Raw genomic sequence first — 16,531 nt, 5'->3', positions numbered from 1 at the left:
GCAACCACACATTGATGTTTCTCTCCCCCTTCTTCCTTCCCCTCTGTCTAAAAAGACATTAAAAAAAAAACTTTAAAAAAATCAGGAGACAGACCTTTATAAACAACAAGACAAAATTAAAAAAAAAACAACAGATTGCAGAAGATGCTTGCAAATAAATTTCAACCAGTAAAGTTTTGAGTTCTTTCCCACGTGTCAAGTATTTACTTTTTAGTGGGCAGGCACAGTGGGGTGAATGAGAGTTCTCGCTGTTCTCCAGCAGTTCATGATGGACGCAGAAAGCATTTTCCAGTACGTTGTGCAAGTGCAGGGAACAAGTACAAGTAACACGTACAAGTAACAAGTAGAATGACAGGTAAGGAAAGGAGAGAAAGTCTTTCTGCAGGAGGGTGACTTAAGACCACTAGGTTGCCCACTTCTCCAGGGCACGTCTGACCTCCTCCTCCCTATCACCTTTCCCGACTTCACTCTTCTCGATCCCCGATCCCCGCTATAGCTTCTGTTCCCCTGCCTGCCCTTTAAAGTTGTTCTCTAGGGACAGTTGTAACTCACTTTTCAGACCTTTTTCCGGGAGACCATCCCTTTTCTTTTTTCTTCCTAAAAAACATGTAACATATCTGTAAACTATGAATCAAAACAAAATGACTCCTCAAGAACCCACTTCAAAACCGTGGTATTACCCATGTGCGGGTTCCCCTCCAGAGATAACTAATTTTGTGAAATTTCCCCATTCCTTTGCTTTTTCTTTAGTTTTATCACGTCCTCTTCACAGGAGAGAGGACGGTAAGTAGAGGTCGCGAAGCCGCCGCGTAGGTACCGGTGCTCCAGAAAATGTCCTTTGGCTTGCATTTCCCCAAACACCCTTGGCATTTTAAAACAAAATCCTACACACACGCCCCCACCACCACTGTGAAGGTGAAACCACCAAGATGGCGGCGATCTCGCCTCTCCGTTTTCCCGGGGCAGGGGAGTGGGACGCACCGACGCAGGGGTGGCCAACTGATCGGCGCAGACTAGTGGCGTCATCAGCAGGCGCAACCCGGTGCACAAGACTGAGGCGCTAGGAGGTGGCGCTGTGGAAGTGTCCGGGGATTTCGGGCAGCATGAACTGCTGTGGGCTTTTCTTGCGCACTGCAGCGGTGCGTGCCTGGCCGGCTCTCGTGGCCTTCACGGTGAGGCGGCGCTCGCTACGCACCAGTCTGCAAACCCGAGCCTTCGCCAAGGAGCTCTTCCTGGGTAAAATCGAGAAGGTAACCTTGCACGTGGGCCGACCCTTGCTCTCTCCCTGCCGCTCGTTGCACTTGTCAGGAAAGACTGGGTTCGAGCTTTGTCCTTGTCATTACACCTGCTTGACAAATACAACCGAGGGGCTGGGCATGCTGAAATTCCAGATTCCTAAGTCCCATTAGATTCATGTGATTTTTTTTCCAGGGAAAATGAAGAGTCTTTCTAGTGTAGGGGCATCTGAGAAAATGTGGGTTTGACAAGTGTTCCAGCTAACTCTTGTCAGGTCATTTTGGGAAACACAGCGAGGCGATGCAACGCTCAATTCAGCGTTCTGGACCCCGGATTTGCGGGGCTTCCTTCCTGAATCCCAAGTACAGTGTGGAGTCAGCTTCCAGCGGACCCTAGGCATTCACAGCTCAGTCCCATTACCTCACCCTGCCATTCAGTTTCCTCAGAAGTCTGGCTGCTTCCCCACACCACCCCGCCTTCCACGGGTCTTACTACCCAGTAGTAACCCAGCTCTTACCCAATAGTTACAGCTTGGTTATAAAGCATTCAGAATCCTCTTACAGTAGGAAGACTTGGATTTGACTTTAGCTCTGTGACTGAGCCTCAGTTCTTAAGCCTTAAAATGGTGCTTCACGTATTTGTTTTGTAAAGCCCTAATGAGATACATAGTGCATGGAAATGCTTTTTAAACTGTGCAGATGCAAAAGGAATTGGAATAAGTAGTTAATGCTGGCTTCAGCACTTACTAGTCTTGGGCTAGTCACTTCATTTCCCTGTGCCTCAGTGTGGTAGTCTACAAAATACGTGTAAAAACAGTACTTGTCCCCACCCAAAGGTGCCCTACAAACCAAATAAAAAGTTTGTGTACAGTGCTTTGAGACTGGTTCAATTCTAGGCTTACACTCTTATCACTTAAGGAGTTATTCCCTGGTTTCTCTTTAGAACATTGCTCTAAGGTTGTCAGGCATTACCAATGCAGAAACAGAGACTCAGACAGAGTGATTTGGCCTGCTAGGAAGTGCAAAGTTAGGTCTTTAAAGTTTAGAAAACTATTTCCCCCACAACCTGAGGCTGTGTGGTGTATTATCTTGAGACCTCACACCCTGCAGCAGCATATAAAGAAAGAACACGAGTCTTTCATGCTTCTTTTCAAAACCCTGGAACCTGCCTCCCTCACAGTTGACTGCTTTGCTTCTTATTTTACTGAGAAAATACATGCGATCAGATGACAACCTTCACTACCATATTTACCTCCTCTTTCTTGCACCTGTACCCATGTAGTCTACATTCTCTTACTATGGGTAAACTGTCTGTCTACTCCTACCAAAAGCCAACTGCCTCACCAGACCCCATGCCTTCTCGCCTACTCAAGGGCATCGATCCAGTAATTCTCTCCTTTCTCCTCTACATCACCAATTGTTCCCTCTCTGCTGGATCTTGAACTCATATCATTCAGGTTTTTGTCTTTAAAAAACCTGTATTTTGTCTTCAATCCCCTGTATTGAACTCAAGAAAGTCAGTAGTAACCTTTGTGTGGTCAAATCTAAAAGTGTATTCTCAGTCCTTATCTTAGTTGACTCGTCACTAGCATCTGACACAGTTTATCGTTCCTGGAAAACCAGTCTCTTACTTTTTCTATCTACTTCAGTGACTGATCCTTTTTAATCATCTTTGCTGGTTCTTCTTGGCTCCTTGACCTCTAATATTAGCCAATGTTTTCAGGTAGCCCAATGGGATCTTGAGTTTTATGTATTTTAATAAATATAAAAAATTTATATTAAATACATTTTATATAAAATTTGTATTAAATACAGTTTATATAAAAAGTTTATTAAATTTATTGGAGTGACGTTAACTAATAAGATGATATAAATTTCAAGAGTACAATTCTCTAATACATCATTTGTGTATTGCATTATGTGCTCACCACCCAAGTTCAGTCTCTTCTTCCATTACCATATATTAGATCTCGGTCACTCTTCTACTTCCCCCAACCCCTTTCCTTCCTGCAACCACCATACTGTTGTTGGTATCTATGAAGTTGTTTCTTTATTTGTTGCTTTCAGTTTTACATCACACATATGGGTGAAATCATGGTGCTTGTTTTTTTCTCTCTGATTTATTTGTCATAGCATGATATTCTCAAGATTCTTCCATTCTGTACATGGCAGTATTTCATCTTTCCTTATGGCTGAGTAGTATTCCATTGTACACATGTACCACATTTTCTTTATCCAATCCTCTATCAAAGGACACCTATTTTGTTTCCATGTCTTGGCCAGTGTGAATAATGTAGCAGTGAACAAGGGAGTGCATATATCTTTACAACTAAGTGTTTCCAAATTTTTCTGATAGATTCCCAGAAGAGGGATTGGTAGGTTATTCTTAATTTTTTGAGGAACTTCCATATTGTTTTTCACAGTGTCTGTGCCAATTTATATTCCCACCAGCAGTGAATGAGGGTTCCTTTTTCTCCACCACATTCTCCAACACCTATTTATTTTCTTGTTGATTATAGCCCTTCTAACAGGTATGAGGAGTTATCTCATTGTAGTTTTGATTTGTGTTTCCCTAATAGCTAGTGAGTTGAGCATCTTTTCATATACGAGGGGGAGAACTGCTCAAAACACAAAATTTATTTATAAAAAAAATTGTCTTTATTCTTACATATTTAAACTTGAGTCACCTTCAAAGTACTTTCCATTTGATACAAAACACATGTCAAGACTTCTTTCTACTGCTCAAAACAGTTTTTGAACTCGTCAGTTTTGGTGCTTTTTAGTGCTTCTGTCATTTTTTTGACCTCTTCTTCATTGGCAAAATATTTACCTTTGAGGACTTTTTTCATCTGGCGAACAGTCACTTGGGGCAAGATTGGGTGAATAGGGAGGGTGGGTCACAAAGGTCATGCCATTTTTGGTCAAGAACTGCTAAACATGCAGTGCAGTGTGGGCAGGTGTGCTTGTAAATCACCCCTCATGAAATGTGCAGACGCCTTGAAAGTCCTCAAAAAAAATTCACTGAGGTCAAAAAGCAGCCTCTCAGAACAACACCAGGTGGCACACTGCTACAGATGGGTTCCTAGAACACTTACTTAGTGGGGGGAAGCCTATACTTCAAGGGGTCTGCCCTTTAGAAGATAATTCTGGGTTTTTGGTATCCCCCTTTGTATGTCTTCTTGGTAGAGATGTCTGTTCATGGTTCCACCCATTTTTAATTGGATTTTATTGTCGTTGAGCTGTATGAACCTTTACATATCCATATTTTGGGTATTAGCTCTTTATCAGAGATATTGTTTGCAAGTATCTCCTCCCATCCATTTGGCAGCCTTTTTGTTTTGGTAATGGCTTCTTTTACTATGCAGAAGCTTTTTAGTTTGATATAGTCCCATTCATTTATTTTTGCCTTTACTTCCCTTGTCTTTGGGTTTAAATTAATAAAATCCTCCCTGAGACCAAGGTCCATAAGTTTTGTACCTATGTTTTCTTCTGTATATTATTTCAGGTCTTATTTTTAGGTCTTTGATACATTTTAAGTTAATTTTTGTATATGGTAAAAATAGCAGTCTGGTTTCATTATTTTGTATATGGTTTTCCAATTTTGCCAGCACAATTTACTGAAGAGGCTTACTTTTCAGAAGTTTATGTTTTTAGCTCCTTGGTTGAAAATTATTTGCTTATATATCTGTGGGTTTATTTTTTTTTAAAGATTTCATCCATTAATTTTTAGAGAGGGAAGGGAGGGAGGAAGAGAGAGAGAGAAACATCAATGTGCGGTTGCTGGGGGCTGTGGCTTGCAACCCAAGTATGTGCCCTTACTGGGAATCGAACCTGCAACACTTTGGTTCGCAGCCCGCGCTCAATCCACTGAGCTACACCAGCCAGGGCTTGTGGGTTTATTTCTGAGCTCTCAATTATGTTCCATTGGTCTGAGTGTCTTTATCTGCCAATACCATGCCTTTTTGATTGTTGTCACTTTGTAGTATAATTTGAAGTCAAGTTGTGGGATACTTCTAGTTTTGTTCTTTTTTTCTCAGGATTGCTGTGGCTATTCAGGGTATTTTGTGGTTTCATACAAATTTCATGACTCTTTATTCTCTTTCTTTAAAAAAAAAGTCATTGGGATTTTAATGGGTATTGCATTTATTCTGTATATTGCTTTGGGAAATATGGCCATTATAAAATAACTGTTGATTCTTTCAATCCATGAATATTTTCCCATTTCTTTGTGACTTCAGTTTCTTTTAATAATGTCTTAATAGTTTTCAACATATACACCCTTCACTTTTTTTGGTAAATATATTTTATTGATTATGTTATTACAGCTGTCCCATTTTTTTCCTCCCCTTTATTCCCCTCCACCCTGCACAGCCCCTCCCACCAGCAATCCCTCCCACCCCCCTTAGTTCATGTTCATGGGCGGTACATATAAATTCTTTGGCATCTCCATTTCCTATAGTATTCTTAACCTCCCGCTGTCTATTTTTTGCATACCATTTATGCTTCTTATTCCCTGTACCTTTTCTTCCATTCTCCTCCCTCCTCCTCCTTGCTGATGACCCTCCATGTGATCTCCACTTCTGTTAATCTGTTCCTGTTCTAGTTGTTTGCTTAGTTTGTTTTTGTTTTGTTTTTTTAGGTTTGGTTGTTCATAGTTGTGAGTTTGTTGTCATTTTACTGTTCATATTTTTTATCTTCTTTTTCTTAGATAAGTCCTTTTAACATTTCATATAAGGGCTTGGTGATGATGAACCCCTTTCATTTGACCTTATCTGGGAAGCAGTTTATCTGCCCTTCCATTCTAAATGACAGCTTTGCTGGGTAGAGTAATCTTGGATGTAGGTCCTTGCCTTTCATTACTTGGAATACTACTTTTCAGCCCCTTCTTGCCTGTAAGGTTTCTTGTGAGAAATCAGCTGAGAGTGTTATGGGAACTCCTTTGTAGGTAACTGTCTCCTTTTCTCTTGCTGATTTTAGAGATAAGATTCTCTCCTTATCTTTAATCTTGGGAAATGTAATTCTGATGTGCCTTGCTATGTTCCTCCTTGAGTCCAGCTTCTTTGGGACTCTCTGAGCTTCCTGGACTTTCTGGAAGTTTATTTCCTTTGCCACATTGGGGAGTTTTCCTTCATTATTTGTTCAAGTTGGTTTTCAATTTCTTGCTCTTCCTCTTCTCCTTCTGGTACCCCTATAATTTGGATGTTGGAACGTTTAAAGTTGTCCTGGAGGTTCCTAAGCCTCTCTTCATATTTTTGAAGTCTTGTTTCTTTATTCTGTTCTGATTGAATGTTTATTTCTTCCTTCTGGTCCAAATTATTGATGTGAGTCCTGATTTCCTTCCCTTCTGGTTCCCTGTATATTTTCCTTCATTTCACTTTTCATAGCCTTCAGTTTTCCCTTTATTTTGCGACCATACAACCATTTCTGTGAGTACCCCATTTACCAGAGTTTTGAACTTTGCATCTGATAGGTTGGCTATCTCTTCTTCACTTAGTTGTATTTTTTCTGGAGCTTTTATCTGTTCTTTCATTCTAGCCATATTTCTTTGTCTCTGCTCCTGTTACATTGTAAGGGGTGGAGTTTAGGTTTTCACCAGGGCAGGGCAACCCACTTCACTGTATTGTGGCACTGTATATGGGACAGGGGGTCAGCAAGGGAACAATGCTGCTTGCTTTGCTGTCTTCTGGCTTTCAGTCACTTTTCCTGCTACCCACAAGCAAATTAGGCCCTTCTGGTGCTGATTCCTGGGTTGGTGGTTTTGTGTATGTTCTAGGACCCTGTGGGTTTCTCCAGTGAGCTCACCTGTGCGACTGGGAGTTTTTCCCACTGCCCCAACCTGCACAGGTTTTTACAGCCAGAGATTTTGAGGCTTTCTTTTCCCATACTGCAACCCTTGGTTGTGCAGTCCGTCTTGCTCCCTATTTGTTTCTCCTGGTTTAGCTGCATGTAAATGTAGGACCACCAGCTGCCACTTTGCTCCATGTCCTCTGTGCCCCGGTTGCCTGTCTTTACCCCTCCTACCAGTTTGGATGAATGTTTCTTCTTTAAGTCCTTGGTTTTTTGACTTCCATATGGTTCGATATTTTAGCAGTTCTGGTTGTTTTTTGTTTTTAAAGTTGTTGTTGTCCTTTTCTTGGTTGTACAAAGAGGCATAGTGTGTCTGCTTAGGCCTCCATCTTGGCTAGAAGTTACTTCGTTAAGTTTAGTCTTAGGTATTTTTTTGTTGCAATTCCAAGTAGAATTGTTATTTTCATTTCATTTTCTGAAATTTTATTGTTTGTATATAGGAACACAATGGATTTTTGTATCCTGCAACTTTACTGGGTTGTTTTTTTATATTGTTTCTAATAGTTTTGGGGGTGAGTTTTAGGGTTTTCTATATAAACAATTACATCATCAGTAAACGTGACAGTTTTACTTTCCTAGTCCCAATTTGGATACCTTTTATTTCTTTCTCTTGCCTGATTGCTGTGGCCAGGACTTCTAGTACAGTTTTGAATAACAGTGGTGAGAGTGGTCATCCTTGTCTTGTTCATGACTTTAGAGGAAAAGTTTTCTTTGTTTTTTCTCCATTGAGCATGATATTGGCTGAGGGTTTGTCACATATGGCCTTTATTATATTGAGGTACTTTTATTTCTATACCCATTTTATTGACTGTTTTAATCATAAATGGATGTTGTATTTTATCAGGTGCTTTTCTCCATTATTGATATGATCATATGACTTTTATCCTTTATTTTGTTAATGTGTATTACATTGATTAATTTAAATATGTTAAACCATTCTTGCGCCCCTGGAATAAACACTTGATCATTATGTATTGTCTTTAATGTATATTTGATTTGCTAGTATTTTGTCTAGGATTTGCATCTGTATTCATCAGAGATACCAGTCTATAATTTTCTTTTTTTGCGTTATCCTTGCCAGGTTTTGGTATCTCAGTTATCTTGGCCTCATAAAAGGAGTTAGGAAATATTGCCTCTTCAGTTTTCTGGAAGAGTTTGAGAAGGACAGGTATTAAATCTTCTTTGGCTGTGTGGTAGAAGTCACTACTGAATCATTGTAGTCCTGGACCTTTACTCTTTGGGGTTTTATTTTTTTATGATTGTTTCTATTTCCTCACTGTTGAGCTGTCTATTTAGAATTTCCAGTTATTTGTGATTCAGACTAAAATGGTTATATTATTTCTAAAAGCTTGTTCATTTCTTGTAGGTTATTGAATTTGGTGGCATATCGTCTCATAGAATTCTTATATAATCCTTTATATTTCTGTGATATCTGTAGTGACTTCTCATTCATTTCCAATTTTATTTATTTGAGTCATTTCTCTCATTTCCTTAGTGAGTCTAACCTGAGGTTTGTGAATTTTATTAATTATTTCAAAGAACAAGTTCTTTGTTTAATTAATTTTTTCTAATATTTTTTCTATTGTCTTTGTTTTTATTTAATTCTGCTACAATTTTTATTATTTCTGTCTTTTACTGACTTTGGGCTTTGTTCTTTTTTTCTCTAGTTTTTAAAGCTGAATGTTAGGTTTCTTTATTTGAGATTTTTCTTGTTTTTTAAGGCAAGTTGTGAAGCTGTACACTTCCCTGTTATTAATGCTTTTGCTGTATCCCCCAAATTTGATGTGTTGTATTGTCATCCTCATTTGTCTCTGTAACTTTTGATCTTTTTTACTGCTACTTTGACCTAATCATTGTTTAGTGGTATGTTGTTTAATATCCACATATTTGTGATTGTTCCCCCTTTCTTTTTTCAGTTGGTTCCCAATTTCAAAGCATTGTGGTTGGAGAATATGCTTGGTATGACTTCTGTCTTCTTAAAATTGTTGAGGCTCATTTTGTGTCCCAATATATGGTCTAATCCTTGAGAATGATCCATGCGCACTAGAGAAGAATGTGTAATCTGGAGTTTTGGGGTAAAAGGCTCTGTAAACATTGATTATATCCATTTGCTCTATTATGTCATTTAAGGCTGATATTATTGATTTTCTGTTTGAATGGTCTATTTGTAGCTGTTAATAGGGGGTATTTAGGTCCCATACTATAATTGTTTTTTGTTAGTTTTTCTCTTTTGTTCTTAGTTACTCTATATATTTTGGTCCTCCCAGATTGGGTATATGTATATTAATGTGTTATGCTTTCTTGATGTATTGTCCCCTTTATCATTATCAAATGTCCATCTTTGTCTTTTGTTACCTTTTTTATCTTAAAATCTATTTTGTCAGATATAAGCACAGCTACATCTACTTTTCTCTGGATACTGTTTGCTTGGAGTATCATCTTTCACTCTTTCACTTTGAGTCTGTGTTTTTGCAGCTGAGATATATTGTCTGAAGGCTGCATGTTTGGGGTTTTGTTTTTTGGGTTTTTTTTTTAATCCAACCTTCTACTCTGCCATTGTTTGAGGGTTCAGTCTATTTATGTTCAGGCTAATTATTGACATATAATATAGTCATTTTACTTTTTGTTTTCTGGTAGCTCCATGTATCCATTGTTACTTTTCCCTTATGTTCTGTCTGTTATTTGTTTGGTGGTATTATATGATTTTTTTTCCTGTGGGTTTTTTTTTTTTTTTTGTAAAGTGTCTTAGTTCTAGATATTTTTTTTGTGGGAACCATTAGGTTTATATAAAAGAAAGTTTCATATATACGAGGTTTGTTTGGAAAAAGTACAACTATTGTTAATATGACAAGAACAGTTTGTATGATATCGTTGTAACCTGGCAGCCAAGGAGAGTGGACTACAATGTGCATGTGTGAACAATGATGACTTCACTGTACGAGTCAGTGGGGGCGGTAGACACCATTTAGTGAGCGTGTGTACTGTGTGGCCATCGCATTCAAAATGACTACGTGAGTAGAGCAACGAATTTGCATCAAATTTTGCGTTAAACTTGAATATTCCACTGCAGGAACTATTTCTTTGGTTCAGAAGGCCACAGCTGTGGGTAACTGGTGATTGGCAGCTTCGTCACGACAACATGCCAGCTCACACATCACATCTCATGCAGAGTTTTTTGGCAAAACATCAAATCACCCTGGTGACTCACTGTCCCCCCTCCACCCCCAACAGCCCAGATTTGGTGCCCTGCAACCTCTGGCTTCTCCCAAGACTAAAATCACCTTTGAAAGGAAAGATATTTCAGACCATTGATGAGATTCGGGAAAATACAATGGGGCAGTTTCAGCTTCCTGTCAAGATGGTGACATAGGCAGACATGGCTCACCTCTTCGCACAACCACATCAAAATTACAAGTAAAATATAGAACAACCATCACTCAGGAATGTCAGAAATCAGGTTGAATGGAAGTTTGACAGCTATGAAATTGAGTTGAATGGAAGTCTGAAAATTACAGAACTGAAGAAACCACATCCTTCCAGACTGGTAGGAGGGGTGCGGATACACAATGGGCTGTCTCTACACCCATGTAAATAAAAATTTGGGAGGGATATCTTGGAAGTGAGAAGTCCCAGACTCACAAAAGGGCCCCCAGCCCAAGATTCCAGTGCCAGGAAGATAAGTCCCCACAACTTATGGCTGCAAAAACCAGTGGGGAATGAGTCAGTGGAGGAGGTTGCTGTAGTCTTAAACAGTTTCTCTTGGACAACCCACACACAGACTCATCTACTCATATTTGCTCCCTCTGAGCTCCAGCACTGGGGTGGCAGCTTGAAGGGCACCAGTGGAATACAAGAAGAGACTGAAGTGTTTGGCATTTTGGCAAGCAGAGGCCGTTGTTCCTTTTCTGAGCTCTCCCCCGACAGAGCCGGTATCTGGTCTCCATCAACCTGGCTAACACTGTGTGACCTGCCTTCGCAATCCACAGAGGCTCTACCTCACCCAACTTACAGGCCCACCCGAGCTGCTTTTCCATAAGAAAGGCTCATCTTGGCTCCTAAGTCCTATCAAACAAGCAAGAAATGGCTTCAGTGAGCCCTAGAAGCAGCAAGATTAGAGTCACAGCTTGGCTTTACTTGGGAATCTCAATGCCCAGCACAAATAGCAGCTATCTCAGATTGCTTTACAGCTCAGGCAGGGTGCCCTGGGCAAAACACCATTGGAAGTTACCTTGAACTACACCACCTGAGAAACCCCAGGGCAGACGCACACAGTGGGTAGCTACAGACCACATTGGAGCACCACCACCCTACCCCTGCACAGCTGATTCTACACAGAGGGTGGAGGTTGGTGGTCAGTGGTCATAGCCAGTTCATGCAGCTGACCGACCTGGGTAAGTCCCTCCCATTGATCTGTCAACAGCAACCAAGGCTCAGCTACAAGAGGAGAGTGTACTCAGCCCACATGAAGGGCGCACCATGAATACCCAGCTTGGGTGATAGTGGGGGCACCTCTCAGCTGTGCCACTTGACCCCACTGGACAGCCACTACATTAGGCCACATGACCAAGACACGAGTCGAAGCAGCTCTACCTAAGACATAGAAATAAATGCAGGGAAGCTGCCAAAATGAAGAGACAAAGAAACATGGTCCAAGTGAAAGAACAGATCAAAACTCCAGAAAAAGAGCTAAGTACAATGGAGATAAGCAATCTACTAGATGCTGAGTTCAAAACACTCTTTGTAAGGATACTCAGGTAACTTAGCGAGGACCTCAGCAGCATAAAAAAGATCCAGTCAGAAACGAAGGACACTAATTGAAATAAAGAACAATTTAAAGGGAAACAACAAAATGGATAAAGCCGAGAATCAAATCAATGTATTTGGAACATAAGGAAGCAAATAAATAAATGAATGAATGAACGAATAAATAAATAAATAAATAAATAAATAAATAGCCATGCAGAACAACAAGAATCAAAAAGAATCCCCCAAGATGAGGATAGGATAAACAGTCTCTGGGGCAACATTAAGAGGTCCAAGATTCACCTCATAGGGGTGCCAGAACAAGAAGAGAAAGAGCGAGAAATTGGAAATCTATCTGAAAAAGTAGTTGGAAAAAACTTCCATAATATGGTGAGGGAAATAGACATTCAAGTCCTGGAAGTGCAGAGAATCCCAGTTATAATGGATGCAAAAAGTCCACTCCAAAACACATCATTATCAAAAGACCAAAGGTTAAAGATAAAGAGAGACTTTTAAAAGCAAGAGAAAATAAGTTAGTTATCAGAAGGTTGCCAGATGGGGAGGAGGAGGGGATGAATGGGTGAAGAGGTGAAGGGATTAAGAAGTACAAATGGTTACAGAATAGCCATGAGGATGTACAGTATAGAAAATGGAGGAGCCACAGAACTTATAAGGTGACCCATGGACATGAATAATGGTAGGGGGAATTGCCTGAGGAAGTAGGCGTACTGAGTAGAGGGATTAAAGGGGGACAAATCAAGACAACTATAATAGCATAATCAATGAAATATAATTGAAAAGAAAATACAATGGGGCAGCTGATGGAGATTGGGAGAACTGAGGTCCAAAGGTGCCTACTTTGAAGGGGACTGAGGCATCATTGTCCTATGTACAGTGTTTCTTGTAACTTGTATCTTCAACACATGTCTCTGTTTTTCATATTACATGGCTGGATGCCTTATAGACAGACCTCGTACAGTAGTTCTTTTCCTTCTCATTGCATCTTATATCCATTTCCTTTTGGAAATTCAGCTTTACCCCCTCTCTTTTTATTGTTTTTTGTCATAAATTACTCCTTTTTTTAATGCTGTGTGTTCATTTCCAAATTGTGGTAGCCATTGTCTTATTTTTTAAGTATTTTTAACTCCTTTAATCCTGTGTTATATTTAAGTGTATAATGCCATATTCTGAACAAGTCTTGCAGTTTTCTTCTTTTAGTTGTCTTATAGTTTTTTATATTTTTGTCTTTTCATTTCAGGTAGAAGAACACCATTTAGTATTTCTTGTAATGCAAGTCTTGTGTTGGTAAATTCCCTCAGCTTCTTTATGTCTGGAAGTCTTTATTTCTCCTTCATTATCTAAAGAATGATTTTTCTGTATATATTATTTTTGGCTGGTGATTTCTCTCTTTCAATAATTTGAATATTTGATTCCACTATCTTCTAGCTGGTAGGGTTTATGTTGGAAATTTTGATGATAATCTAATGGAATTTCCATTATAGGTTACCAGCTTTGTTTTTCTGGCTGCCTTGACAATTCTTTCTTTGTCATTAATTTTTTACATTTTTAATATCATGTACCTTGCAGAAGGCCTTTTTGGATTAAGATAATTAAATGTTCTATTTGCTTCTTAGATTTGAGTATCCAGTTCTTTCCATAGGTTTGGGAAGTTCTCATTGATTATTTGAATAGGCTTGCTGTTCCCTTTTTTTTTCTTCTCCTTCTGGTATACTCATTATGCTTATATTGTTTTTTTTTCTGATGGAGTCAGATAGTTCTCATAGAGTTCATTTATTCTTCTTCTTTTTTTTTAGACCCCAGTCTATCTCTTCTTTCATCTGAGTCATTTCTAGATTTCTGTCTTTGATACCTAATTCTTTTCTCCACCTGGTCCTCTCTATTTCCTAAGCTCACTGGTTCATACTTTATTTCTTTGATTGAGTTCTTCAGATCCAGAATTTCTGTTTGGTTCTTTTCTGTAATTTCAGTCTGTTTGGTAAAGTAGTCCTTTTTTTTCATTGATTTTATTTCAGAGTTCATTACACTGCCTTTCTGAGTTTTCATAGGTCTTGTTTTTCTCCCCAGAACTGCAATCTTGAATTCTGTCATTTAAATAACTTATTTCTGTGCTTTTAAGTTTATTTTATGAAGATTTTTCATTTTCTTTCTAAGCTACTTTGTTACCTTGGTTGTTCATGGTATTTGATGAATTATTTCTCTGCCCAGACATTTATGGGAATGAAATCTGCTCTTTAAAAAAAAGTCTCTGACACTTGTATTTAGCAGGTTGGTAATAAGAAACCTTTCTTTTCTTCTCCAGTAGGTGGCACTGAAGTGTAAGTTTTTATTTTCTCTTGTGTGTCTGGTGCTTCAGGGATCTCTGTGGGGCATTGTTGCCTGGGCCATGGAAAATGCTCTGTATTCCCTGAGGATGTGGGCATCCTCCTCTGCAATCAGGTTGCCTCAGTCTTCGGGCACCATTTCTATGAGGGATTATGGTAAATGAAGAGGTTCCCATCCCTTGAGATCCTAGCACTGCCTTCTGCAACTAGATGCTAACAGCAGCACTATCTTATGTAAGGTGTCCCAGATGCTTCCATTGAGCACTGCTGTGATGTGTGAGGGCGGGGTGGACTGGGAGAAGCTGGTTTGTGCATTTGTGGCTTTGTTCTCCTCCCAGTAATGGCAGCTACGAGAACTGGAGTTCTCTAAGACTCAGCCTGTAGATCTTTTCATCTATAATCCTACCTAGGAAGATTTAATTCAGTATTGTTGCTTTTAATACCATTGTTATTCTGATGTGGCATATTTATTTCTCCATCTCAGATTTCTCCCCTGAACTCTAGAGTTCTTTCTCCTTAAAGCTTCACTTAGATGCCTGATAGCATTTCACACTTAGTATATGCAAAACTGAGTTCCTGGTCTCCCGACTCAATCCTGCTCCTCCCACCAGTCTTCTTTATCACAGATGGTGGTGACTCTGTTGTTCAACTTGTTAGGCCAGATACTTGAAATCACCTTGTTTTCTCTACATTAAGGTTATATTTAGAGTCTGACTGCTTTTAAACACCTTCACCACTCTTGCCCTTATTCATGTCAATGTCATGTCCTACAGCATTACTGTTGTTTGAGCAGGAACATGGCATCTGAAATGCTTAGAATCTATGACCTTTAATAAGATCATCTAGGCCAGTAGTTGTCACACTCTCCCTCAGTTGAACCCTCACTATTCATGGAGAGTGTCTCTGGGGCTACTGCTGGGACCAGTGGGAAGGTGAGTGGGAGACATTTGGGTGGCCTTTGTCTCCATCTGAAGTCACAACCAGAGCACCTTGACTTTTACCTATTTTATATGTTTGGTTTCTGTACCAGATTTAGTTGAAAAATTTGTTTTTCTGCTTTAAAAAATATAATCTTTTGTGGCTGATTAGATATTTAAAGGCTAGAGGAGGAAGATTGAAGACTCCTCTGCTTTGAAGACCTTGTCTTGAGATACTTGGTGAGAGGTGCCATGAGGAGAGGCAGGCTGCGCACTTCTGGGGGCTGGCAGCTGGGACATCACTTCTCAGCAGCTGTAGGTCCCAATCCAATTACTCATGTCATGCAGGCAGGAGTATCTGGAGCCCTAAAATCCGGAGGGACTGAGAACACAGTGGGATGATTTTAGGTAATATGTAATGATAGCCTACTGGGGAGTCATAGCACAATCAGAAATATTGGCCACCCATTGGTTTGAGATAGAAGTTTAAAGCTAATTTGTTTTCCAGCTAGAAGGTTGAGGCAAGAGCCAGTATCTGATACAAATAATTACAGTCACTTTATTTTCCAGGACACATCTGGTTTGAGCCTCACAGCTATCTTCTGAGATATCTGTAACAGAAGAAAAACTAACACTAACAAAGGCTGTGAGACTTATCCAAGTCACACATCTAAGAAGGGGCAGAGCCAAGGCTGAATCAAAGTTGATCTGCTGTAACAGCTATGCCTCCTCCAGTGACCCTGTTACCTTACGCTTTCAGCCTAAGTAACAGATGTCATCAAATGGGAAATGGAGTCTGGAGTATGCAACTGGATGAGAATCTGATAAGATATCAGACTTTGTAATCACAGTATGTTCCAGTCAGCAGCAGCATTTTCTTTTTCTGTTTATTGATTTGAGAAAGATATATATATGGGGCGGGGGGGAGAGAGAGAGAGGGAGAGGGAGGGAGAGGGACGGACATCAGTCTGCTGTTTCACTCATTTATGCATTCATTAGTTACTTCTCGTGTATGCCCTGACTGGGGATTGAACCCTCAACCTTGGTGTAATGTAACAACACTAACAAACTGAGCTACCCAGCCACAGCAGCTGTAGTATCTCTGAACTCACAAAATAACTAATGTAAAATTTTACGTTTTTGTAAAGAGTTTTTACACCAATTGTCCTCCATGATTCTCACAATGACCCTGAGTAAATGTTATGACCATATTATGGGTGAGAAAATAGAATTGTGGAGAGGTAGAGATTTGGTGAAGGCTGTACAATTGGTAAGCTGCAGATCAAGGAACAGAACCCAGGGCTTTGAAATGTTAGTCCAAGGGTCTTTACTTTATGGGAAAGTCATCATAACTTGTTATTGCTAGGGAAAGCAATCACATTCAGTAATAAATCTGCTTGAATAGGGGAGGAGGATATATCTAGGTGGTGGAGACCAAGATACAATT

The 16,531-nt window shown here is 39.7% G+C and overlaps 1 protein-coding gene across 4 annotated transcripts in view; it reads left to right on the top strand.

Moving 5' to 3' along the window:
* Positions 1-237: 237 nt before the first annotated feature.
* ACAD9 (acyl-CoA dehydrogenase family member 9) overlaps positions 238-16,531 on the top strand; it is a 75,158-nt gene continuing 58,864 nt past the window's right edge. For 3 of the 4 annotated variants that reach the window (XM_045851865.1, XM_045851864.1, XM_045851863.1), the window contains exon 1: positions 1,048-1,250. In XM_045851865.1, coding sequence (XP_045707821.1) covers positions 1,104-1,250 — 147 coding nt within the window. In that variant the 5' untranslated portion in view covers positions 1,048-1,103. Of the gene's footprint in view, positions 356-1,047; positions 1,251-16,531 lie in introns of those variants that run through there. The other variant, XM_045851866.1, reaches the window with a different exon arrangement.

The sequence above is a fragment of the Phyllostomus hastatus genome, unplaced genomic scaffold (genome assembly GCF_019186645.2).
Source record: "Phyllostomus hastatus isolate PE091 unplaced genomic scaffold, TTU_PhHast_1.1 phas_contig_86, whole genome shotgun sequence".
NCBI classification, from domain to species: domain Eukaryota; kingdom Metazoa; phylum Chordata; class Mammalia; order Chiroptera; family Phyllostomidae; genus Phyllostomus; species Phyllostomus hastatus.
This window is presented reverse-complemented; position numbering and strand designations above follow the sequence as displayed.